Raw genomic sequence first — 27858 nt, forward strand, 5'->3', positions numbered from 1 at the left:
CACTGATTGGATATGGATAGCTGATTTGATTTTTTGTTGCTTTGCACTTCTTTTCAAGCCCATTACTTTTCAAACAAAAAAAAAAACGTATGCCACGCATGGTGGTAGTTCAGTTAAAACAACATAATGATCCTTGGTTGAGTTATTCTTCTCCAAAACAGCTAATTGCCTCCTTGTTAGCGGTTTATCTTTTTTTATCGCGTTATATTTACCCCCTTTATGGAATAAAAACATTTCTAAATTTTTGAGAGGAAGGATCGATAATTCCAAATTTAACCCTCAGAAGTAGCGTTTACTCGATACGGGAAGAAAGCGGTTTTTTTTTTACCGGGGCACATTGAAAAGCTGGTCGTTAAAATAAACATTTAATTTCTGCATTTACTCTTTGTTTTTTATTAACCAAAAACTGGTTGTTGACTCTTTTTGGTGAACCATAATCATGCTCTGGTTGCCGATCATGACTATTTTGGGTATTCTGATTCCAATTAAACGCCCTGCATGAGTTAGTGCTCGGCCTAAGCAGCAAAATATCAAATAAGCGCTGAACTCCCCTAAAAAAGTAAGAATGGCCAAAAGTCTTTTAGAAACCAAAGCACCTGAAAATTTCGCTGCAGCTTAAATCAGCTATTGTTATGGGATATTAACTATCCCATAACAATTCCGAGAAATATTTTTTTTCCTTGGAACTTCGAATATTGTATATCGACTTCTTTTATTTTTTTTCGGGTGAGCTCCAAAAACACGACGCTGCCTTTTTCAAACGAAAAAAATCTCCCCGGATATAACATAAATATCCGAACAGATATATGTTTTTCAGCGCAAAAGATTGGACTGCCATGACATGCCATTGACTACTGTGTATGATTGGTATAGCAACCGCCTTTTATTTCGTGACCGTACATTATGGTGCTACAACCCGCATTGGTGACACAAGAACGATAATGCAATATTCGTGACGGTTTGTCATAAAGTAGTACCTTAATGATTCGAAAAAGCGCCCTCCTTTAAATAAGCGCTACCCTTCTGTACAGGACCCGAAATGATCCCAGGACCCGAAACGATCCCAGGTCCCGAAATGATCCCCAAAAGTACCCCAACTGATCCTCGGACCCAAAACGGTACCGAGGAGTCCCCGAAATGAAAGTCCGAAAGTGAAAGTGCAGCTCCGCAATACTTTACTATAATTGAAAAATTGGTTGTTTTCGATTTCTTGCACTTGTCCTAAAACTACACTAGCCTTGCTACATCTAAATTTAGAACAAAAGAAATAGCTGGACTTGAAAGAATTCATTCATGACAAACATCATAACAAATCAGCTTATTGGATTCAAATATTTAGTAAGTTATATTACTTATTCACAATATGTGATTATATAACATTTAAGGGGGGGGGGGGGGTGAATAGGGGTATGTAAATCCGCCGATCCGCAACATTTTCGGGGCGAATCCGTGGATCCGCAGATATTTTTAGATCCGCATGGTTTGACAGATGAGCACAAGACTTGACTCTTCAAAACTTTCAACCATGCTTTTACACAGTCTTTTGCACATAATTAGACAAGTTCATACCCGTGGTTAGCATTCCCACGAATGATTGTTTTCAAGCACTTCTTTTTCGACAATTCTTGGCTTTTCTGCCGTCAGTTTTCGTGTGTTTTTGAGAGGGGCAGAAATACACATCCGCCATATTGTTTTGCGCGCTCTGGAGGCCTGTGCCGAGGCAGATTGCGGCTGGCTGGATGGATGGCAGCTTGTGACAATGACGTCATTGACCACAAAAACTGAGTCGCCTAGTTATAGACCATTTCTATACCTACGGCCGCGCTGGCTCCGCTATAATATTTTTGGAAAGTTTGTCATGGCTAGTGTAGAGGAGTCTGCCACCACTTTGTTTATCAAGTCATCTCTTTTGTTGTGTGTTGTACGGTTACTTATCAATGTTTTGTGACGCTCATTCCATAATTGAACAAAGAGCAAAAACTAGAATTGAGTTCTTTGTTTGAAATAGCACCATTGATTCAAATGCAGCATGGATCCGATCGAAAACTCACCTTGTAGAGGTGGACTTGTTGATTCCTTTCTTGTTGAAATGACGCACGTGGTCGGCAGATGATCGCTTTTGATAGCAGACGCTCGTAATTCAAGGCAGTTTTCTTCGGCTTCCAGGAGTTTAGAATGCGAAAGGTTTCTTCTGGATATCGGTCAGGTAATCAAATTTAAAAAACAGGCCCGTCTTTCTTCCCATAACCGCTCCATATTGATGTTTGGAGGCCAGACACCAATTGAAAGCGTCTATTTGCCAATGGTTCTGAATGTAATGAGCCGACTTGTTGGGGACAAGTGACGTCATAAGTGCTCTCCAAATCAAGCTAGCTCAAGCAATGACCGCCGATTTTCGAACGTTTTAACAACTTTTCTTTTGGAGTTTTGAGCTAATTTTTTCACCAAGAGTATATCAAACGATGCTCTTTCTAATGAATGTAGCGAGAAGGCGTAATATTAAATGGAATTTACGTCATACGGCCCCTTTAATCACTAATAAAGTTTGATTCTGAATCGATTCAGAAGCTGGTATTTTCTGCCAAAATGAAATAAGCGCCCCCTTCCCAATAAGCGCCCCCCAAAGACCTAAAAAAAAATACGCGCCCCTAGCGCTTGTTTGAATCATTACGGTAACTCAAAATTAGATCAGATATTTTGCTTTTATCTTTATTCAAACGTAAACAAGCCGATCTAAGCTTTGATATCGATGAGACATAACACAAGAAAATTAATAAAAAGCTTGCGTATACTGATAACAAAGCCTGAAAGCTAAAACAATATTCTCTGATAATCAAAAGACATCTTCGTTTCAAGAAGACGTCAATAATTCATATAAAGTGACGCTTGAAAATCAACAAGCTAGCTACATTCATAAAAAGAAAAGATACATTCCATAGAGAGAAACATACACTGACATCGTGTTGTATGCGTCTATACAATAGCGCTTGCTTCATGGCCCGTCGATCGGGTCGCGGCGCCTGTAGAGATTACTGTTATCGGGAAATTCGCCATGATCACTTTTTTATCTCTTGAGATGTAACTCTAGAGCACGTTTAACGGTTAACAGGTGCGTTTTACCCGCTTGGTTAAAATCTTACTTATCAAAAACAAGTGAAATATCAATTCCCTTTCAAATCTGTGATAAAAAGCCTACACAATTTGGTCTAGTAATCAAATTTGGTTCAGTAATCAAAATTATTTAAGTAATGTTTGTACAAGATTAATAAGTTTATAAGATTAATTTGACGAATATTATTTTCTGCAGGCCATTGAAGACGCTGGGTTTTAGTCCGAGACCGAACTTTGTGACCGCAATGACAGCATACAATGCCCCGCAAACCTACAGGTGCGTGAGATAAATCTGCGAATAGCCCATGAGCTCAAGCATTAGGCGTAAACGAGAACACAAGCCACTTCGTTTAGCGATGAGCGGCGAAACTGGTTTGACTGTAGCCCTGCTGGTATTAGCATTTGGCCTGACATCTTCTCAGCACACGCCTTGCGGAGATGTCTGTCCCACTGGACCAAGACTGACCGGACCACGATGGCCGGAAGACATGACGCGAGATGAAGGTATCACCTAACCCAATCTTTTCCTTTATATTCGTATACTAATGAAGAACAGCAAGGTTGGAAAATTTCCCAATTTCAAACAGCTGATATTTAAGTGGGAATAATGCAGCTTAGATGAGCAGCCGTTATAACAGCCGTTGTTGTTGTTTCTTTGTAAGAGGAATTATTTTTTGTCTACCATCCGTTGTTACCTGCTAGAGGTAAGGGGTAGTCGCGAACATAGCTTATAATCCTGTAAGGCACACTTTAGATACTGAATCAGAGCGAGTTTTTGGTTATGGTCCTCATCACTTAGCCTAACATTATTTCTATATATATATATATTTTCATAGGATCACGTTTCCCAAAGGCTGCGCATTATTGGCCCTTCAATGCCACAACGCCCTATGAAACAATGCTGGACGTCCGCGGCAGAAGTAAGACTTTGACATACAACGGAGTGCGCACCACGTATGCGGAGCAGTTGGGCTCCGTGTTGTCACTGGATGGAGTAGATGACTTTATTCGGTTTCGCGACATGGGAAATGAGTGCATCAATGACCCGACGCTGTGCGACGGAGGATTGACTGTTGCATTTTGGCTCAAGTATCGTGCAGGTTTGCAATCCCAATGGTAGATTATAGGAATCATTCTTTTTGATTATTGTAGTGTATGCATCTCTGTATTGAACAATAGAGATAAGGAACTCCGAAGTTCATTAAAAAAACATTGTTTGTCAGTAAAAAAGACCGTCTTTCAGATATAATATTTCAACATTTTTATCGACAGTTGGGTCGTATCAAAAGGTTTTATGATGAAACAAAAGGTTCTTAAAAAAAGCGTGATATCAGCATATCACAAGGCCTGTATCACCCATAAATGTAATAACACCCATAAATGTTATAACAACCATAAATGTTATAACGGTCACCCATAAATGATATAACAACCATAAATGTAAGAACACATCGCCCATAAATGTAATAAACAGTCAACCATAAATGTAAGAACACGTCGCCCATAAATGTTATAAACCACGTTAACCATTAATGTAAGAACACGTCGCCCATAAATGTTATAACTTATAATTTTGACTCATAGGAACAACATTAGACAACCAAACTTGGCAGATGTCATGAAGTTGTCAAGGGGGGGTGCAACAATATGTCAACTGAGCATGACGTCATCGATGACGTCATTAAAAACGGCAATACTCATATCTTATCATAGAAACATCATAAGGCGGTCTAACTTGGCAGATGTCATGTAGGTGTCAAGGGGAGTGCAACGATATGTCAACTGAGCATGACGTCTTTGATGATGTCCCTAAAAACGGCAATACTCATATCTCATCATAGAAACATCATAAGGCGGTCTAACTTGGCAGATGTCATGTAGTTGTCAAGGGGGGTGCAACGATATGTCAACTGAGCATGACGTCATCGTTGACGTCACTAAAAACGGCAATACTCGTATCTTATCATAGAAACATCATAAGGCGGTCTAACTTGGCAGATGTCATGTAGTTGTCAAGGGGGGTGCAACGATATGTCAACTGAGCATGACGTCATCGTTGACGTCACTAAAAACGGCAATACTCGTATCTTATCATAGAAACATCATAAGGCGGTCTAACTTGGCAGATGTCATGTAGTTGTCAAGGGGGGTGCAACGATATGTCAACTGAGCATGACGTCATCGTTGACGTCACTAAAAACGGCAATACTCGTATCTTATCATAGAAACATCTGCAACGGGAGGCTACAACAATATGACGCCTCGGCATGACGTCATCAAGAACAGCTGTAAACTCTATGTTATCCGAATTGAACTCAATGTAATTACACGCGACTTCGGCGGATTCCAGATTGTCGTCTGGTTTGGGATTGTTTGGGATTAGCCCGTAGTCAATCAAGGCCTGACATTGGGGTGATCGAGACCAGCCGTCGCATCCAATGTGAATGGAAATCAATGGGAAATAGGTTTCCAAGGCAAATCGAACTGCGTTTAGCGGGCTCTGCAGATAACATACCCCAATTCTATGGTTTATGCGCGATTGTGTTAAAGTGTTTCACCTCGGCTTTGTTGTGCATTAATTCCAGAAAGAATGCACATTCCATCATTATTTCATAGTTCTTATCATAATCCTTATTATTTTAGGAAAAAAACGGTCATTTTACCCGTACACACTATGCAGTAAACAGCGTCTAAACAATGAATCGAATACCAAGTTTAGAGGAAAGCACCGTAACATTTTGGCAGAAAAAGAACTTTGTGACAGCAGGTACAAGGAGAAATGAAACCTCTAGTCCTGCTGGATCATTCTCTTGCCGTAGTTTTCGATCTCGACTCACGACTGGGAAGCCGCAGTAATTGGGATTCGCGCACGATAAAATACGGGCCTAGAAGTTGTGGTTTCTCTGTCAAACTATCAATTTTGTTTTCTATTTAGTATCGCGAGAACAATGCTGTTTTAATTAGATCCTGTATAGTTACCGACAATAAAGCCGGAAGTATCAACCGATCAGCTGAATTGTGCTTTATTATAATAGAATCAAAAAGCCCAAACTGTCGTGATCTCGTACCAGAACAATGAATACAATACACCAAAAACTGGAATTCGACTCTGCCAAATTTTCGTCTTTAATAAGACTTCTTCAGGGCAGACTGAAAAAGGTGAATCGTTACAAGCTTATTTACATCAGAACAGTGGCGCGAGACGCAAAAACATTACAACTGACAAAAACGCGCATTTTCTAGAATAGCACGCGCTGGATAAAAGAATTTACACATTTCTACGTGGGTTCCTACTACCAAAAAAGTCATCACTATTAAGACCCCGCGGGTAGATAGACTTAAGCCGATAAGCCCACTGGCCTTCCCTTTCCCTAAGCTGAGCCTCAGAGTTACACTTATCTATAAGTTGTACCATAACATTATTAAGACCTAAATGATTGTCGCAATGAAAATGTTGATAGATAAGGTCATCCTTAACTCTTTCACTAACCGGTAAACTAGGGTGCTTATTTAACCTACTTTTATGATTATTAAAACGCTTCCTAAAACTATTGATAGTAGACCCTACGTGTTGCCAAGTTAGACCGCCTTATGATGTTTCTATGATGAGATATGAGTATTGCCGTTTTTAGTGACGTCATTAATGACGTCATGCTCAGTTGACATATCGTTGCACCCCCCTTGACACCTACATGACATCTGCCAAGTTAGACCGCCTTATGATGTTTCTATGATAAGATATGAGTATTGCCGTTTTTAGTGACGTCATCGATGACGTCATGCTCAGTTGACATATCGTTGCACCCCCCTTGACACCTACATGACATCTGTACAGGACCCGAAATGATCCCAGGACCCGAAACGATCCCAGGACCCGAAATGATCCCCAAAAGTCCCCCAACTAATCAACAAATGCCACATCTTGCAACGGTGGTTAAAGGGTTGTTCGAGTGCATTACTCAGTGTGCTTTTTTCATTCCGTCATCTTCTCGGCCAAACCGGCTGCCTAAATAATGTGAACACGGATTTCGTGGTGAAATACACGTTTGGTGTCAAATAAATATGGATTTTTAGGGGTGATGTTTACCGGAAACGAGATTTATATTGTCAGAAACATGTGTCAGAACTGCAAATGTTTAGAGTGTGATGGAAGGTCAACAGTTTGGTTGTTCTGAGCAAGACTGTGCTATGTAAATGTTGTATTCCTTTCAGTAGCAATTAAAAGTTGTGTATTTGTTTTGGACTCTGTTTATGGGTTTACCGCCGGGGCAAAACCCTTAATTATGCTTTAAGATTTGCAAGTGATTTCTTCTGCTTTCCCTTTGTCCATTACCGCAATTCCTTGAGGTTGATTTCGGGGACTCCTCGGTATGGTTTCGGGTCCCGGGATCAGTTGGGGAACTTTTGGGGATCATTTCGGGTCTTGGGATCGTTTCGGGTCCTGGGATCATTTCGGGTCCTGTACACATCTGCCAAGTTTGGTTGTCTTATTTTGTTTCTATGAGTCAAAATTATAAGTTATAACATTTATGGGCGAAGTGTTCTTACATTTATGGTTAACGTGGTATATAACATTTATGGGCGACATGTTCTTACATTTATGGTTGACTGTTTATTACATTTATGGGCGATGTGTTCTTACATTTATGGTTGTTATATCATTTATGGGTGACCGTTATTACATTTATGGTTGTTATAACATTTATGGTTGTTATAACATTTATGGGTGTTATTATAAAATTTATGGGTGTTATTACATTTATGGGTGATACAAGGCCTAGAAATTATTGAGCCTTGCTCTTCTATCTATCTTTTGTTAATTCTATATCTGTGTGGATAACTTATGTATGCCATGACGTATTTGCTTACACATAATAGATACGTCCTATTATTATCCAAGCAAGATCTGCAACAAATAGTATTATACTGGAACATACTTTCAGAACTTAAAGCGGAGGATTTGTATCATCTTTAGGAAATCATCCGATGCATGCACTCTTGCACTTATTGGATAATTCTGTGATATTTTTATCCAACGTTATTTTTTCCCACATTGAGATCATCTAACAAGCAATGTTTTATAAATTATAAATAACACTAAAACTCAAATCTTCATAAACATTAATTATAACACATTTTTCTGCAGTAAATCAAATATTATAATATGCTCCCCCCCACCCACCCCCCCCCCATCCCCCAACATACCCCCCCATCATCCCCCTCCTCACCTCCGGCTTTACATTGATACATATAGAACGTAAAACCGGAGGTTGGGGGGGGGGAGTTTAAATGGCGGGGAAATTCATTATTCAGATACAATTTGTTAAAATCAAAATTGTCTTTACCTCAGCTCAATTTGTCGATAGGACTTCCCCATAAGAGAGAGAAAATTCACCTATTCCAAACTATCAAGCTTTTTATAAGGAGCGTTTCTTAAAAAAAACACCACAATAACAAGTTCGTGCAGACGCCCTAATACGGTTTAGAGTAACCTTACTGTTATCTTCCTTTGTGCATAGCATTTAACTTGCTTGTCTTTTTTTCATATTATTACAGGTGAGTTTATTCTGTCCAGCGGTCGTTACACTAATCACAATCGCGGACCTGGCTTCCAGTTCATGTGTCAACAAATTAAACACAAGCACTTTGTCCTTAAACTCTCCACACAGACTAGGGAATGGAAAATAACTATAAATTTTCTACCAAAAGCATGGCTACATTTTATGTTTACTTGGCATGTAAACAATGGTCTCAGACTCTACAATAATGCCAAGCTAGTAAAGACGGATAATAGTTCAACAGACGTGAGATTCTTGCCTTTAACCTCGCGCTACCGGACCATTACACTCGGTCGACCTAACAGCCTGACTAAGATGAACAGTTATGCCAAATTTGACATCGGTCACCTGGTAATATGGACCAATGAGCTGTCTTCCAAGGAGGTCCAAGTCGCATTCCTTACGGTACTCGAAAGACAACCAAGTCCCTTATCTGCTGCCATTTCAAGAAAGGTGAGTCGTAATGCTTACGGGCAAGAGTGCGTGCCCATTCGAGTGCGGACACATGCCCAATCTTTCACCATCTTACAGGTGGACTCTATCGATAAAGAAAAAAAAATGATATGACTTGCTCTATTACATACAACAGGCAAGACATTAAGTGGGCGCTGGAGAGCCTGTTAATCTTAAAATGTAAATATTGACTTGGGTTGGTCCACCTTCCCCCTCTTTCCTTGACCCATCCACTATCAGCCAGCTCCATTACCCCTGTCTCTCCCAAATTGTGTTATGATAACCCAAAACTTAGACATACTTCACGTCGCATAGTATTGCCAATATAACATCAGGCACCATCGTCCTGTTTACTTTATCAAGGTATTATAATAAAAAGGAAACCGATTTTTAGGACATGTTGTTATGATGATGTAGTAGGTATACTACATCCTCCTAATAACAATACATTTTTTAAAGTATACAATTTTGAGGTACAAATTCCCAAGCTCTGCTTCCCGTATTGTCCCGATAAAGGTGCAAGCCACGATTCTCATATTTATGAATTCGCTGCAGAGGATCCCTGTGTGTCTAACCCATGTTACGAGGGCGCTACGTGCCGCCTATTGGACGAGAAGTATGAATGCATTTGTCCGGACATATCCGTTGGCCCGTGTATGGAGCGTAAGTATTTCTAATGAGACGTTAGGCGTAAGGTTTGTATACGCTTTGATCATTATTTGATATTTGTGATTATAAGGGATCGAATAGCCCAGACAGCGTAGACCAGATGAAAAAGAAAACATTTGTACGGTAAGGGGTTTCATTTCTTCATCACTTGGCCATGCTAGGCGCAATAGATTTCACTACTTACTTAGTCCTTTCCTCGCACGAAAAGCAATACTCCCATCCTCCCTCCTCCAAATCGTAAATCTATTTTTTAAACTTGAAGGAAACGGAGGAAGTCAGGGCCAAAAGGGTGTGCCGACTGATGCACCTGTCATCACCAGCACCCCTTTCACACCCAATGCTACTAAAGGCATCGAAGCCACAGCCGGCCCAAGTAGGCGACAGTTAGACGGAGATTCCTTGCCAACAGTCGATTCTAAATTCTCCATGCCCCATGCATGCTCTGCGGGAGGTATCCAGTGTGTGTGCTTTAACTGCGATGCAGATTCAAGAGGGCTTAAGTGCTGTATAGATTTACTTGAACCTCGAGCTTTACAAGAAGGAGTCGCTATCACAATTGACTCAATAACTATTAGGAAGTTCTTGGAGATCGAAGAAAGTGTGAGGCAAGTCACAGAGAAAGAGCTGGCGGATGCTTGTCAAAGGATTGATTGTTTTGGAGTTTCAAAGTCACTAAAAAGAAGACGGCGCGACAAAGACGGCAAAGAGTCACTTCATTCTGTGACCAACGTCAGTGTGGTGTTGTTTAGTATTTTACCAGATGCGCCTGCGCATAGCAAAGGCGGGTTGACCGCAGCATTTTACGCAACTGTGACGTCCCACATGGCAGCGAGCAACCGTACTAAAGTGCTTAACGGAGCCGTGCTGGCTGACCTCATGCGCGAAAAGCAAGAGGTGCTCAACAAGCAACTTAATATTTCCATTGGGGTGATTGCATCCTGGGACTCTACAAATATAGGAATTCTAAGTATTAAACCAGGTAAAGTTTTTGTAAAGGTAATGCGCCAAAGGCTAGATAAAGCTGACCCACCTTGCGTTGAGAAAGGTGTTACATCAAGAGCCATGGCATCTTGTGGCAATTACATTTTACGTTATTATCACATTTTACGTTATTGTCACATTTTACGTTATTATCACATTTTACGTTATTATCACATTTTACGTTATTATCACATTTTACGTTATTGTCACATTTTACGTTATTGTCACATTTTACGTTATTATCACATTTTACGTTATTATCACATTTTACGTTATTATCACATTTTACGTTATTATCACATTTTACGTTATTATCACATTTTACGTTATTATCAAATTTTACGTTATTATCACATTTTACGTTATTATCAAATTTTACGTTATTATCACATTTTACGTTATTATCACATTTTACGTTATTATCACATTTTACGTTATTATCACATTTTACGTTATTATCACATTTTACGTTATTATCACATTTTACGTTGGAATTTTATTTTGTGGCGAAATGTATTACATTTAAAGGTGGTATTTCATTTTGCCTTGGTATAAAATTTTGTAAGAAGTATTACATTCTGCGGCTAAAGGTATTACATTTTGCGTTAGTATTGTATTTTGGGCGAGGTATTACATTCTGTGCCAAAGGTATAACATTTTGCGTCAGTATTACATTTTGTGGCGAAATGTATTACAATTAGTGTAACTTTGATGTATTTCATTTTTGAGCCAAAGCTTTTACATTTTCCGTTAGTATTACATTTTGTTCGAGGTATTACATTCTTTTGCGTTACAAGGTCACCGTACAATCCGTACAATAACTGTTCTACAGGCGGTAGTCCTAGTGAAGGGAAAGAATCCACTGCTGAGGATAAAGAACACATGTCTTACACCATATTCATCATCATCTTGGTGTCTGGTATCGTCGGCTTTCTAGTGTTGACAGCTGCCTTCATTTTTATTGGTATTCGCTTTCAAAGGTAGGACATCTTTTTGATGGATCAAAGCAACTACCTAAGACATGTAGTAGCTTTGGGACATCTTTTAGATGGATCAAACCAACTGCCTAAGACATGTCGCAGCTTTAGGCCATCTTTTAGATGGATCAACCAACTGCCTAAGACATGTTGTAGCTTTAGGCCATCTTTTAGATGGATCAAACCAACTGCCTAAGACATGTCGCAGCTTTAGGCCATCTTTTAGATGGATCAACCAACTGCCTAAGACATGTTGTAGCTTTAGGCCATCTTTTAGATGGATCAAACCAACTGCCTAAGACATGTAGTAGCTTTGGGACATTTTTTTTGATGGATCAAAGAAACTGCCTAAGAATGCCGTAGCTTTATCTCAAGAGCGGCTGTCGATAATGTCGGTCATTCAGTTTCAGTCTCACGTTCTCTTAAAACCATTCCAAACCTTAATGCTATTAGGGGCTTAGCTAGGATTTATCCGCTAGGTATTAGGTATTTTCTCCTGTATGCTAACCTAACCTATGCAGTATTTGTTACATAGAAGAGGGCTCCTGCCCCCTGTCCCTTTCTACGCCCTTTCTTGCCAGCTCACTCCAAGCTCCTCTAAAAATAGCTCTACTGGAGTAGACCTGGTACAAACATCTTTGCTCTCACTTCCGACACTTGAACATTTCTGTCAACTAGTGCACCCTGATCCTACATAATTTATTCGTTTGTCATTCTCCAAATCAAATTTGAATGTCTTATGAAAAAACAATACAATAACAATTGCAATGGCTAAAGGGGACAGGAGCCTTTTTAGTTGACACCAATACAGTAAATATATGGGACATAATTAGAAATAACATTACAATAACTCTTAATTGCTGTTATTTTACAGGCGAAGGAATGGTGAATTTATACCTACTGAGATCTACACAGATGGAGCGAGAAGGCCTTCGACTCCACGTATTGTTGTTTCCTTCGCAACCGACGGCACATCTGGTACCCAATGCACAAGAGCTGGGCAAAGAAAAGAGCTGCGACGAAAATCCACCGGATCCGCAGGAGTTCTTGATGAGGGGCGTGGCGCAAGAAGAAGTAGTACAGTGTCCTTAGGGGAAACCCCATCCCTTAGTAGGTTTGTAGACCAGCTTTATCCATCTTCCGTTGATCCCTCGACCCCGCGTATCACAGACGTTCCCAAGAAATCAGTCAGAAGAGGCAGTATGGGTACATGGAGTACAAACAGTTACGAAGACCAGCGCATCCTGTCTTCAACTTCGAGTATCACTGGCTTGCCCAAGAAACAGATCAGAAGGGGGAGTGAGGGAACAGGGAATGCAGATGGCTGCGAGGAGCAACCAATGCCATTATCCTTTGTTTACCCTATATCTGCAACCACCCATGGCATGCCCAAGAATCTGGCCATGAATAATCCGGACAAGAATTCGGCGAGGATTCCGACCAAGACTAGTGAAGGAGGGGACGGAGATGCAGGAAGCAGAAGGAGTAGTGGGGGAAGTGTGGCCGGCATTTTGAAAAAGCCCATGGGAGTGAGGGTGACATACCAACCACCAAAGTGGGACTAGATAGGTCTCTGAACTCGAATCTCAGTTAGACTGATTCGTTGTTTCCATTAAAAATACAGCTACATAGAATGCAACAAAAACACCAACTTCGATAATTGATTAACAATATTTGAAAGAAAGTATCTTATATATTCTTTTTAATTAACAACGGAAAGGAATTAAAAGAAAGAAGTAGACTAGGAATTGCAGGTAATCGCAGCCATTCACGTTTGACAGGTACAATGTGACTGCATCGTGCATTAATGCGTCGTCTTCAGTTGATTCAATGCTTCTTAGGAGACGTATTTGAATTAATACTTATCTAGCGTTTAATGTTAACTTATAGCTAGTTCTACTGCTGTATAGAAGCGCGTCCAGATACAGCTAACCGAAAATGAAGTCACGTAATTTGTCCGGGGACATGCGCAGTAAATGAAAAATGTCCACCAAATGACGTGTCACTTCAAGCGTTAGTAACATGCACCATGACGTCGCAAATGACGTAATATATGTGTCAAGTGGCATTCGCCAAGAAAGACGTCACTCAATGTCCCCGGGTACAGGTCACCGTAAAAGACGTGGCATTGCCGTAAATGACGTCAAATACGCACTCTTTATCGTCAATATTCTTTAAATCTATGCCTATACTGTTAAACTTGTCATATTTTCCACTACCCCTGGCATGTCGCAAACTCTGGATCTGTAACCATATCTTAACTGAGGGCATTAATAAAGCATTTAAGCATAGGCAATGTTCTCATCATGTTCAAACATCTACGCTGCAAACTTGATATATGGTCCAATGTAAAGCTTCTTCTTTTTTACTCCTGTGTCCCTCGAGATCGAAATCTTCAGGACAGCGTTAGCAGGTATTGCAAAGCGCATAAGAGTTTGACCATTTGGGGCGTCGGTTGTTGACAACCACACATAGATGCCCTGAGCACGCTGAAATGTTACCTTCATGGGCAATTTTCAACACTTGCTTCACTTGGAGTTGGCAACTAGAACAGCGAGGCGTCGTCAATAAAGTATATTTTGCTTCTACCCAAACTGCCTTTCAGTCTGGGCGCGTAGGGTTCAGCGACCGACAACCCATATTGAAATAGTAGATGAATCCTCTACGCCCGTTAATCACATATCTTACCACCGTGGTAAGATAATCTCTTATGGCTCCCGTGGTATGTTAACCACACAGAACACCCGTGGTAAGTTAATCTCTTAGCACGCCCGTGGTAAGTTAATCAATAACGCGCCCTTGACAAGTTAACCACGTAGAACGCCCGTGGTAAGTTAATCACATAGAACGCCCGTGGTAAGTTAATCACATAGAACGCCCGTGGTTAGTTTGCCACATAGCACGCCCGTGATAAGTTAATCACTTAGAACGCCCGTGGTAAGTTAACCACATAGAACGCCCGTGGTAAGTTAACCACATATCATGCCTGTGGTAAGTTAACCACATAGCACGCCCGTGGTAAGTTTATCACATAGCACGCCCGTGGTAAGTTTATCACATAGCACGCCCGTGGTAAGTTAACCACATAGCCCGTGGTAAGTTAATCACATAGCACGCCCGTGGCCATAGCCTATTCACATGCAGGCTTGCCATTCGTTTACAATTGTATGGCTTACACTTTCTTTCACTTGAGAACGGATCGGCAAATTGTACCCCCTCCCCCATCACTTTGGGTGCGGTTCTAGCCGGGGTCTCTAGTTTGGATGAGCGAATAGAAAAGCTTGCTACGCCTTCTATTTTGGTGTCGATCTTACCAGTTTAACGTGTAAAAATGATGTTTCGGAATGCGTGTTCAGGGCCGGATCTAGCTTTACGCTATAGATCCTACCTTCACTATAGCCTAGAAGGACACAACTACGTATCACCATCACTAGCCTAACAGGACAACTACATATCTTACCATCACTAGCCAATAAGGGCACAACTACGTATCACTATCACTAGCCTAACAGGACAACTTCATATCATACTATTACTAGCCAATAAGGACACAACTACGTATCACCATCACTAGCCTAACAGGACAACTACATATCTTACCATCACTATTGCCTAGAAGAAATTAACTACATATCATACCATCACTAGCCTAGCAGGACACAACTACGTATCACCATCACTAGCCTAACAGGACAACTTCATATCATACTATCACTAGCCTAGCAGGACACAACTTGTGGTCACGGAACTTTCAAATGTTTACATCCTACTGGCTCTAACTGAACTAGGAATGGCAAGCGTATAAGGGATTTCGATGATATCTTAATGATATTCACATTATCTAAGGATGAAAATAATTGAAATAATGTCAAACAAGAATGAAAACTCACGGAATAACAAGCAGAGGCATTAATTTACATACAAGGCCATAACATATGCCTTATATTGAGATCGCTAATGAAGTTGGCTTATACCTTACTTTATTTGAGTTTTTTTGGTCTCAAACAGAAAATAAATTGATATGCTGCAAAGTAACGCTTGCAAAACTTCGCTTTGTCTTTTGTGACTCATTGATTTGAACATCAAGCCCCAGTATCTGTCGCAGAAAGCAATTGAATCACATCGTGATAATGAAAATAAGCATTTGCTTACACGCCCCCAGCCCTTGTAGTCGCATCGTTAAGTTGCAAACATTTGAGGCTAAAAGGTATTTTCTAACATTAAGACCATTTTGCACCTTTAAACATTATTGTCATGTCTCAACAAGGTTTAACCTAAAACTTCAAACTACCCTTATCCCTAATTTTGCTTTCCCAAAACACTTAGTGTTTTCTTTTTCAACTGGACTCCCCCCCTGGACCACACGGGGGATACCTACTCTACCCGTCCCCCCTTATTTGAAATAGCTGTGATAAGTCACAGTGATCTGGGATGATTATTCACGGGATTTGGATTTCTGGGGTTATTCACGCTCTATGAGAAATAACAACCTATTAGCTAAATAACTCCGTGTAACGGTGAAAATCAAAATGAAAATCGCTAGCATCATTTTGTGTTTAGATTGCACTCACACTGACGACCTCGACGAGTTTAATGTAAGCGCACATTTTTGAGCGGTGGACTTGTAGCAAATTTAAGGGAATTCCATTGGATTAATCAAATCACATTCAATTACCACCCAACCGGGAAATAATAAACCAAATGAAATCGTGATTATTGAGCGGCGGTATGTTTGTTTCGAGTTTGAAAGAACCGGCAAATATATCCAAAGTAGATTAGCGCTTTGTAGCAAACCTTGAGGGAAAGCGACTATGAGCACTTCAGCATGATTTCGAGGCTATGGTCCATCACACGTGATACGTGCACGATGTTTTACCACAGTAATCGCAATGCCCCCGTGCTAGCAGGTGAAGCAACTCCGCCCGCCGACAAACACTAACACTATACTCAACGGATGTGTTGAATGCTGCACTCCTACTCATAGAAGCGTAGAGCACACGCTATGAGCAGGGTAACTTGTTTAGCAGTGGTACTGGCTTTGGTGGCTATTGCTTCTACTCAAACAACACGACCGTGTGTTGATATTTGCCCGACTGGACCGAAACTGACTGGACCACGTTGGCCAGAAGACGTAGAGAAAGATGAAGGTATCACATTTTACGATTGTTTTTTAAGTTTTTTCGCACGACTTACATCGTGAGAAATGTTTTCACCGGCTGTTTTTCGCAGGAGGCTATTCATAGCGTTTATTAGGGAATCAAAATAATTAGCTTTCTAAATTACTGCTGTCTGTCTGATAAGCAAAAATAAATACCTAAAGTGATTTCCTCTATAAGAATTTCGAGACATTTAAATAAAACATTGTGTAATAAAAGTTGTTAGGGGAAGGCTCGCGGTATACTATTGACGCCAAGAAAGCAGGATATTGGTTGAAGGAGATAAATAAATATATTTTGCTAGTTACATTGCGTTTACAGAAATCATGCAAACAAAATCTTATGTTTTTACGGTGCGACGAACAAATTACAGACACGACGGGGGCTTATACACTTACACAAAGAGTAAGGCCATCGATAGATTATTAAAATACTATGAAGATAAAGCGCCAAAAGTAGTGTTTTAAGGATGCTTGATATAAACATAATATAAATTTAAAAAATTCGACAAGAATTGTAAATTTTCCTTTTATCTCTAATAGGTAAGTTCGTAAATATGTATTTTTTAAAGAGGGAAATATTTTAAGAAATAACCACTTGCGCATCTTTCATTCTGCAGGGTCACGATATCCGAACGCTTTGCACTACTGGCCCTTCAACTCGACCACACCCTCTAGAACATTACTAGACGTTCGCGGCAATTGCAAGACTTTGACATACAACGGAGTGCGCACCACGTATGCGGAGCAGTTGGGCCCCGTGTTGTCACTGGACGGAGTAGATGACTGGATATTGATTAGCGGTTTGAAGAGCAAGTGCATTAATGACCCGACGCTGTGCGATGACGGACTGACTGTCGCGTTCTGGCTCAAGTACCATGCAGGTATTACGCTAGAAACATTCAGAACATTTTTAGTAATCCCATTTCTTTTCCAAACTAATCCTTTTAGCGTTTTCTTTGGTTAGCACCTAAAGGGTTTCGAAACGCACCATCTCTCAGATCTCCGGAAGACACTGGAAAAAAACATCAATTGTAATTCCGTTTTTATGACGGAAGCCAGAAAGCGTTTTAAAAGTTAGCTTTCATAAAAAGTGTTTCTGCGAGCTTTCAGTGGAGCGACCAAAGTAATAATAAATAAATCATAAAAATCAAAAGCCTACCTTCCGCCCGGCCATACTCTTCGCCCGGTTTCTTTCCGCTTAAAAACCACAGAAACACTTGCACCGCAGGCTATTACGAAGTTGGACATTGTTGATGAGAGTTGAAAATTGAAAATTGCAGGGAAATGCTTTGAAAACTTTTAACGAAAAATGCGCGGCTTACTGGGAGGCATGCACCCTTTAAATTGCCAAAAAAGCCGGATTTCACACCTCCTGGATAAATGTGTCTCCTACCGTTAGAAACCAAAAAAGAATCTAAAAACCTCGCGGTTTTTTTGTGGTCAACGCCTCGCCTCAGGAACCCCGAGCTCCAGTTTTTCTTTTCTGCTGCTTTCTAGTCACAAGCGATGCCTGCGGAGGAGCTAGGCTAATGCACCTCTTACTCCTCTGGCAAATCCTGGCTACGCGAACTCCATATACAAATGTCTTCTGAAATGTATGGTATCTCTACAGGCGAGTTCATTTTATCTGGCGGTCGATACACAGACCTTCAGCGTGGACCTGGCTTCCAGTTCCTATGTCTAGACTGTTACAAAGCTCCTCAAAATAACAAACCCAAGAACTTTGTGCTAAATCTCACCACTCAGACCAAAGACTGGAAGATCACGCTCGACTTCCTGCCAAAAGCATGGTTACATTTAGTAATTACCTGGCATGTGAACAATGGTCTGAAACTTTACCATAATGCCAAACTAGTGGCAACGGAAGAAAATTCAACAGACGTTAAATGCCCGCCTCTCGAACCGCGAAACGAGATTCTGACAGTGGGACGGCCAAACAGCCTGACAAAGCTCCATAACTACGCGAGGCTTGACATTGGACACTTGGTGATTTGGACCCGCGAGCTTTCGCATCATGAAGTTGAAGTAGCCTTTCTAACAGTTCTCGCTAAGTCAACTAAATCCCTCATCTGCTGCCATTTTAAGAAGGGTAAGTTGTGCTTATTGCAGCACTTGCCCCGCGACCTGCCCGTCTTGCCCGTTGGCCAGGAAGTAACTGATTGGCCAGGAGCTACCTAGAAAACCTTATGGTAACTTAGCTCCTGGTCACCTTACAAAAAAAAAAAAGAAAAAAAAAGTGTAATCTTTTTTCTCCAAATCTGTAACCGTATACTAACCTCTTGTTCATATGAACTTGATAGCAGAGAAGCTAAATCATCAAAGATAATGGGTTAGAAATGGTATTTTTACTTTATTTTGAGAGTTCTCGCCAACGATCTCCGAATGCTTAAACCGCCTTCCGTTGTGCGATATCATTGGGATCCATCTTGTGTTATTCAATGATTAAACTCGATGTCGTTTGATTCTCTGTAGCCATTATGCATTTTTTCGCGGGTGAGAGTTCTCAGATTACTCAAAATCGCATTATACAAATACATCTCACTATTGACACTATTTTTAACACTTCACGACAGAAAACAATACCAGTAGGAGTTAAGATTAGTTTTTTTATTCCTTGAACTTACTGAACTTTTTTACAGAGGATCCCTGTGTGTCTAACCCATGTCACGAGGGCGCCACGTGCCGCTTATTAGACGAGAAGTATGAATGCATTTGTCCGGACATATCCGTTAACCCTTGTCTGGAGCGTAAGTATTTCACTTTATAGTATCTATATGTTCTACAACTTCCCATCGAGTATGAATGTTATTATGATCTACAATTCCGGCACCCGGACATTCACGTCCAATTTTGCTCGCTGATTTCTCCTGATGGTGTTGCGTCCTACAAATTACGCTCGGGGTGCCCCAAAAACACTCGAATAGGCGCTGTCAGTCAACTGCCGGTGCAAAGGACCCAAATCGGTCCGTGATAGGGGGGAGTTTTCACACCAAAAGTTGATAGCTGGCAGTGACCCAATGGAAAATCTTCTATGAGTCTCTTACTCACATTTCAGGGATTGAAGGGAATATCAGCCAAGTGCTGGACTCGACAAGTGCGCTCTACACGACGCCATACTTTAACAATGACCTGCTCACATACACACCATCAGACACTACTCGAGGCAACGGAATCAAGAAACTCATCCAAAATGGAGACTTAGAGTCGTCAGATGCAGAACTTTTGCTATCAATTTACGCTACATCTTTAGTCTTTAGACCGGGGACATCATTAGGACAGAGATGGACTCCAACATCAAATGCATTTCTGCATAGTATACCAACATTGCTTTCTTTATCGGGGGCTCTTGTCGACAAATCTGCAACACGGACTTTAACGGCACAACCATCTGAAACCTCTTGTAAAACCTCTCACACGCGATCCTTTCCGAATGTTGCATTCTCTCCTTCCACAGGTACCCTGAGCATGTCAGTTGTGCCGAGTAAAATCCAGGGTCAGCGTGTACCCACCTTGCCGCCAGCTGAGCCTTACGCTTGTTCTACGGGCGGCGTCAAGTGCGTGTGCTATAACTGCGCCTCAGATACTAGCGGACTGCCGTGCTGCATCGAGTTACTTGACCCTCGCGCTTTACAAGAAGGAGTCGCCCTCACAATTGACTCAATTAGTATTAGAGAGTTTTTGGTGATCGAGCCAAAGATGAAGCAAGTCACACAGAAAGTGCTAGCGGACGCTTGTAGAACAATTGATTGCTTTTCAAGGTCTAAGCTGCTCACGAAAAGGCGACGTGACATAGACGGTCACACGTTGAAGCCAAGTGTACCACCTTCAAGCCAATCTTCGGACGTAGGAACAAGCACTAACTTAACAATAGCTGTCAGTGTAGTGATGTTTCATATTTCGCCAGATGCGGCTTGGCATAGCAGGGGCGGGTTGACCGCAGCATTTTACGCAACTGTGACGTCCCACATGGGAGCGAGCAACCGTACTAAAGTCGTTAACGGAGAAGTGCTGGCTGACCTCATGAGCGAGAAGCGAGAGGCGCTCAACAAGCAACTTAACATTTCCATTGGGGTGATCTCAACTTGGAACTCCACGCGAGACATACGGAAGGAAAATATAGGTATACTCCTTTAGCTGTTGTTCATTTATTGTAGTCTCTTTCAAGATTAAAATATATTAACTTGAAATTACACTGGTTCTAGTTGCTATTGTCTAAATTCAGTCAAGTTTGAGCTAAAACGCATAAAGTCTATATGATGTTCCTCTCCAATTCTTTTAAAGATAGTGTGTGTAATTGCACAATATTACTGAACGCTTAATTATTTGTGCATGTTATGGCATCATTTTGTATAGTTTCCGTGTATCCTCCGAATAACCAAAAACCGGCATTTATTAGCGAGTTGTTCACGGGTTGCTGTGCTTATACATGTTACATATGCATCTGATATTTAACACAGACCCAGAGTCCAGAAAGAAGGACGAAGTGCACATATCCCACGCTGTAGTCATCACCATCCTTGTGTCTGGCATCAGCGGATTTCTTGTGCTAACTCTTGTCGTCATTTTCGTACTTGTGCGATTCCAAAGGTATGATGCTATCCCTAAGTATCGGCTCCCGGGGTAGTTTCATTGATAGAGCCATACTTTAAAGAAAAATGATGCTTGTATTTATAGCAGACACATTCGAAGGCTTGAGTAGCGTTTTCTATCAGACGCTTGAAGATCGGTCCTCCCCTTCCAGGAAACAAGCGAACGATCTCCGAGATTCTGATTTCTCAGGCTAGGGCTGGAGGCTTTGGCATTTTCGTTTTTATTATCGTTTTCTGGACCGCAAGACTCTAGGCGAAACAATCTATCACAAAAAGAAAAAAAGGAGTAAACTGACCTTCATTTATAAGGTGTCATGTCCTTGAGTCTTTGGAACAAATTTGATATTCTTTATTTGATACTGTAGCTTGATTGGGTTTATACTAAATCGGTTTAGATGTTGATCACCCTGAAGCACACCTTGATAGCATTCCCGTCACACACAGCATTGGTTTATTGGGGATTGTTATTGCACACTGAATATAACATATTGGATGAATTATCTTGCAGGCGAATAAATGGTGAGTTTGTACCTCCTAATATCCAAATAACTTGTGATGAAGATCATGGCGACGACAGAGCCTTCCCACCGTTTGTCGATCCTTCATTACCGTGTATCACAGATGTGCCCAAAAAGCCAGCTACGACTAGCTGGCAAGAAGAAGAGAATAAAGAACGAGAAGAAAAACGAAACAAAGAAAGCAAGAAAGAACACACTGAAGGTAAAAATGAAGAATTAAAAAATGGTAAAGGAAAGAAAAGACGGTCCAGTGGAGTTAAAGTCACCTACAAACCGCCTGTATGGGACGATGACTAGCAAAAAGAGCATGAAATACTTAGCCTATTGCACCGCAGTACGACAAGATGCGGGTAATATGCTGCCGGATTTTACGGACGTTCTGACTGCAGTGCAGAAAAGGACGACAACCTGGACGACCACGGCAGAAAACAATTAAAATTGGATTGCAAATTCAGTACAATTTATACACCTATTTCAATAAAGGTTGTCAGTGCAAATGACAAATGGCGAATGGCAAATGCAGTTCTACGACCGAAAGTAACCATGCGTCTCGAAGAATATGTATTAATCAAAACAATTATCCATTAAAGGTTACCAATGCTTGGCTCTGACATTGCTGGACTTTATTTAACATCTTTAATTTTACAAATACTTAGAACCCATAAGCCATTTACCATTCGCCATTTGCACTGACAACCTTTTGTGAAATAGGTGTATACATTTTAGCCGTTTTCCACCAAACCACGACGTAAAAACTGCAACTTTCACGATCAATTGAGGACGCCGTCTTTTGCCGCCCTGTAAACTCCTTTAACAACGTTTGTAAGCCCTAATTTTGTGCTTATTCCATTGCAGCTTGATTGGAATTGAACGCTAATACGAACATGCCGTCGTCGGCGTAGATATTAAGGTCCCTATTATGGTTGTTCCTTCCTTCCTTAAAATTTTGCGCTTTACTGCGCCAACTAGATTTCCGGCCTTCGGCCAGGAAAAGCTAATCAAGACCATCATAGGATAATTAGGAAATAAATAGGAAAATAATTCAGGAAAAAATGCTTATCAAAATAGCCTTAATCAAAACCCTTTAAACCCACGGGTACCCTTTGGTCTGAGGTCATTCAATGTAAACGTAAAAAAGAAACAGCCTAGGAAAAATACTAGGAATAACATTCTTATCCAGGACAACAACCCAAACCAGGACTTACAGTAGCCCTACCCAGGACATACAGTTGCCCTATCCAGGACATACAGTAGCCCTACCCAGGACATATAGTAGCCCTACCCAGGACATACGGTAGCCCTACCCAGGGCATACAGTAGCCCTACGCAGGACATACAGTAGCCCTACCCAGGACATATATTAGCCCTACCCAAGACATATAGCAGCCCTACCCAGGACATACAGTAGCTCTACCCAGGACATATAGTAGCCCTACCCAGGACATATATTAGCCCTACCCAGGACATACAGTAGCCCTACCAGGACATACGGTAGCCCTACCAAAGACATATAGTAGCCATACCCAGGACATATAGTAGCCCTGCCCAGGACATACAGTAGCCCTACCCAGGACATACAGTAGCCCTATCAGGACAAACGGTAGCCCTACAAAAGACATATAGTAGCCCTACCCAAGACATATAGTAGCCCTACCCAGGGCATACAGTAGCCCTATCCAGGACATACAGTAGCCCCACCCAAGACATATAGTAGCCCTACCCAGGACATACGGTAGCCCTACCCAGTATATGATAACCGGTATAGCAAACCTACCAAGTACAGTAACCCCACCCTGGACATACAGTAGCCCTACCCAGGACATACAGTAGCCCTACCCAGGACATACGGTAACCCTACCCAGGACATACGGTAACAATACCCAGGACATACGATAACAATACCCAGGACATACGGTAACCATACCCAGGACATACGGTAACCATACCCAGGACATACGATAACAATACCCAGGACATACGGTAACCCTACCAAGGACATACGATAACCCTACCCAAGAAATACGATAACCTACCAAGAACATACGGTAACCCGACCCAGGACATACGGTAACCATACCCAGGACATACGGTAGCTATACCCAGGACATACGATAACAATACCCAGGACATACGGTAACCATACCCAGGACATACGATAACAATGATACCAAACCTACCAAGGACAGTAACCCCACCCAGGACACACGGTAACCATACCCAGGACATACCGTAACCATACCCAGGACATACGGTAACCATGACCAGGACATACGGTAACAATACCCAGGACATACGGTAACCATACCCAGGACATACGATAACAATACCCAGGACATACGGTAACCAAAACCAGGACATACGGTAACCATACCCAGGACATACGGTAACCATACCCAGGACATACGGTAACCATACCCAGGACATACGATAACAATACATAGGACATACGATAACAATACCCAGGACATACGGTAACCTACCAAGAACATACGGTAGTCATACCCAGGACATACGGTAACCATACCCCGGACATACGGTAACCCTACCCAAGACATACGGTAACCATACCCAGGACATACGGTAACCATACCCAGGACATACGGTAACCATACCCAGGACATACGATAACAATACCCATGACATACGGAAACCATACCCAGGACATACGGTAGCCCTACCCAGGACATACGGTCATATCAACCCTACCCTGGACATCAACCCCACCCTGGACATCAACCCCACCCTGGACATCAACCCTACCCTGGACATCAACCCCACCCTGGACATCAACCCTACCATGGACATCAACCCTACCATGGACATCAACCCCACCCTGGACAACAACCCCACCCTGGACATCAACCCCACCCTGAACATCAACCCTACCCTGGACATCAACGCTACCCTGGACATCAACCCAACCCTGGAAATCAACCCTCTACCCTGGACATCAACGGTACCATGGACATCAACTCCACCCTGGACATCAACCCTCTATCCTCGACATCAACCCTCTATCCTGGACATTAACCCTCTACCCTAGACATCAACCCCACCCTGGACATCAACCCTACCCCGGACATCTACCACACCCTGGACCCTACCCCAAATCTACCCCACCCTGGACATCAACCCTACCCTGGACATCAACCCTACCCCGGACATCTACCCCACCCTGGACATCAACCCTACCCTGGACATCAACCCCACCCTGGACAACAACCCTACCCTGGACATCAACCCTACCCTGGACATCAACCCTACCCTGGACATCAACCCTACCCTGGACATCAACCCTACCCTGGACATCAACCCTACCCTGGACATCAACCCTACCCTGGACATCAACCCTACCCTGGACATCAACCCTACCCTGGACATCAACCCCACCCTGGAAATCAATGTTTGATCAGAAAATATGCACATCATAGCTTTTATATTAGTGAAGAGATGTAGGAGGAAGATTTCGATAAGAAATGAGGCTATGATGAATGAAAATACTGCTCTTGCATCCGTCGTCCTATTTTAGCAATATCTTATATGCCCAGACAACATCTATCTATCTGAATTACATGGCTAAGATATGTCATATCGAAAAACCTGGAAGCCGGAGGGCGATACACCTTAAAACCGAATTTGTAGTTCTGCGACAGCCAATAATTTGAAATACATTTCTCGTCTGGAATTATGACGAAGTCAATCATGCGACTTTGACCAATCAAATGCACTTGCTGTTTGCAGATCAGTGGCTTATCGAGCGACGTGAAAACATAAAAGTAAATGATAGGTATTTAGATAGTTGATTGACTTCGCACTATTCCCAGACAAGGCAAACGATGTTGAGTTTTCCTTGATTGCGAAAGCTCCTCTGTGACTTGGCCTTCAGGCTTCCATTAGAAGCACAGCACGGAAGCTTTTAGTACTTTGGCAACTCGACTTATTTTATTAAACTCTTGTTATCTTAAGGGAGTCCCTATTGAATGTAGCATGTGAGCAATTAGAGCGTTTCGAATCAACTTCCGTGTCGGGTCTTTTGCCAGTTTTCTTGGCGAGTCTGTCGTTTAGCACACTTTTGTGCATTCTTTGCAAGTAGCGATTTGGTAGTTCGCTTTCGTGGAACGTGGTTTGGCTGAGGGTGTGACGGAGAGCTCGTTCTTTATCCAATCTTCTATTAGCTAGACGCATGGCTTGTCTTCCTAATCGGTCACTTGAGAAGGATCTTCCGCGAAATGAGATCCGCTCAAACATTCTATTGATTGGCCGTACATCTTCCTCGCTAACCCGACAACATTTTGTTATATATGCTTTAAAAGCCATTCGGAACTCCTCAATACATATACTGTAAACAATGGGATTGGAAGAGCTGTTTGCGTAAATCAAAATCTCACCCCAATGCTGCAGCGTCTCTCTTAGTGAATCATCAAAGCTGGAGCTAAAGTCTCTAAAAATCCACAGCATGTGGTTTGGTAGCATGCAGACGGCAAATATCAATACAACAATAGTCATCATTCGAACCACCTTGGCGACATCTCGGTCTTGTCGTCTGTGCGCGGCAGCCAGATTAGCGCGGTTACGCCTCAGCTGCAGCCCTATAGCCACGTACGCTGCAGTAATGACCGACAGAGGAATCACATATTGGAACACAAATATAAACAATGTATAACACTGACTATAGCTGCTTGACCATGTTTCAACGCACTTTGCGTTTTGATCAACTTCTAGCGCTAACGCGTATGGTAGCACAGCGGAGAATGAAAAAGCCCATATGAGCGATATCGCTAATTTGGCGCGTTTCTTTGCCCCGTATACACGCATAGCCTTCATTACGGCAATGTAGCGGTTGAGAGCGATCGCTGTCAATGTACCAACGGACGCAAAGGCAGACATCGTCATTATTGGATAAAGCACCTTGCACATGAAAGCACCAAATGGCCACACATAACTGTTTTTCTGAATTGCAATATCGAATGGGATACAAAGCACCGTGATTGCTAGGTCTGCGCAAGCAAGATTAACAATGTAGTAGTTTGTGGATGTCCGCATCTTTTGTTGACGACAAACCACTAAGCACACAAGTGTATTTCCGGTCAAGCTAACGCTGAATATAGCAGAATACAGAGTCATTACGAGTGCGCGTGATGCGAATGGCTCGTCGGTCGAATTGTACGAATAGTTCATAGTTAGGTCAGATCTTCCAGTTTTCTAATAGATTCTTGGTCCAGTTATATAGAATTTCGTCGCTTGTGTCATCAGCGTCGTCTCATCATTTAGTCAGTGATTTATCAGGAAAAATACCATTTCAAATTCAAAACACAACCAGCAACAATATTCAAGTTATATATAACAAGCTTCTCTCATTAAGAATACTGTGCACATTGTTCTTGTGGGAAAGGGAAACGCCGTAGACGGCAAAAAAAAAAATCTTCAAATGTTTGCTGTAAATGTCGTTCTTGTCTTGCTAGAAGAAGAATTGATTTGGTTTTGATCATTCAGCGCCAACGGGAGCTAAGTGGCTGTGCTCATGAGTAGTTCCAAGTTTCGCATTGCCTTTTGATACCCCGATAGGTAATCTTTTACTGACGGCTATCGTATTGCGGGCAGCATTATCAGGGGAACACGGTGTTCGCCGTGTTTACGTACGAGTCAGTTATAAGCGCGTCAACTACGAGGGGACCGTCACGTTCGCATTCTCAGCGCTTTTCAGTATTCTAGCCACATATCCTGTCTTTTAACCCGATTAATACTTTTAGTTTGTATTCTCCTCATCTATACATGCGCCAGCTTGCAACAGCTGAAACCAAGGACCACTATATCATTAAGATAATCACTGCACGTGACCGTCAA

The 27858-nt window shown here is 41.8% G+C and overlaps 3 protein-coding genes across 6 annotated transcripts; 2 read left to right on the forward strand and 1 right to left on the reverse strand.

Annotated features, from left to right (window-relative positions):
* The first annotated feature begins 2893 nt into the window (after positions 1 to 2893).
* Positions 2894 to 25979, forward strand: LOC5517955. 4 transcript variants are annotated; one of them, XM_048724330.1, is made up of 10 exons: positions 2894 to 3109; positions 3308 to 3615; positions 3948 to 4078; positions 17656 to 17788; positions 18520 to 18996; positions 19547 to 19654; positions 19963 to 21027; positions 21365 to 21494; positions 22005 to 22216; positions 22870 to 25979. In XM_048724330.1, the coding sequence occupies exons 2-10, from the start codon at positions 3417 to 3419 to the stop codon at positions 22872 to 22874; spliced, it is 2460 nt and encodes an 819-aa protein (XP_048580287.1). In that variant the 5' UTR covers positions 2894 to 3109; positions 3308 to 3416; the 3' UTR covers positions 22875 to 25979. The 4 variants fall into 4 exon arrangements, with proteins under 4 accessions (XP_048580287.1, XP_032218229.2, XP_032218231.2 ...); XM_032362338.2 differs by lacking the exon at positions 22870 to 25979 and having other exon boundaries at positions 22005 to 22317; XM_032362340.2 differs by lacking the exon at positions 22870 to 25979 and having other exon boundaries at positions 20362 to 21027; positions 22005 to 22317.
* On the forward strand, positions 4086 to 14040 carry LOC116601495. The gene is made up of 6 exons (XM_032362341.2): positions 4086 to 4211; positions 8668 to 9122; positions 9678 to 9785; positions 10054 to 10770; positions 11605 to 11752; positions 12624 to 14040. The coding sequence occupies exons 3-6, from the start codon at positions 9779 to 9781 to the stop codon at positions 13312 to 13314; spliced, it is 1563 nt and encodes a 520-aa protein (XP_032218232.2). The 5' UTR covers positions 4086 to 4211; positions 8668 to 9122; positions 9678 to 9778; the 3' UTR covers positions 13315 to 14040.
* LOC5517902 (galanin receptor 2a) lies at positions 25432 to 27727 on the reverse strand. Its single transcript, XM_032362342.2, has one exon. The coding sequence runs from the start codon at positions 27190 to 27192 to the stop codon at positions 25960 to 25962; it is 1233 nt and encodes a 410-aa protein (XP_032218233.1). The 5' UTR covers positions 27193 to 27727; the 3' UTR covers positions 25432 to 25959.
* Positions 27728 to 27858: the final 131 nt, after the last annotated feature.

The sequence above is a fragment of the Nematostella vectensis genome, chromosome 2, assembly GCF_932526225.1.
Source record: "Nematostella vectensis chromosome 2, jaNemVect1.1, whole genome shotgun sequence".
NCBI lineage: Eukaryota > Metazoa > Cnidaria > Anthozoa > Actiniaria > Edwardsiidae > Nematostella > Nematostella vectensis.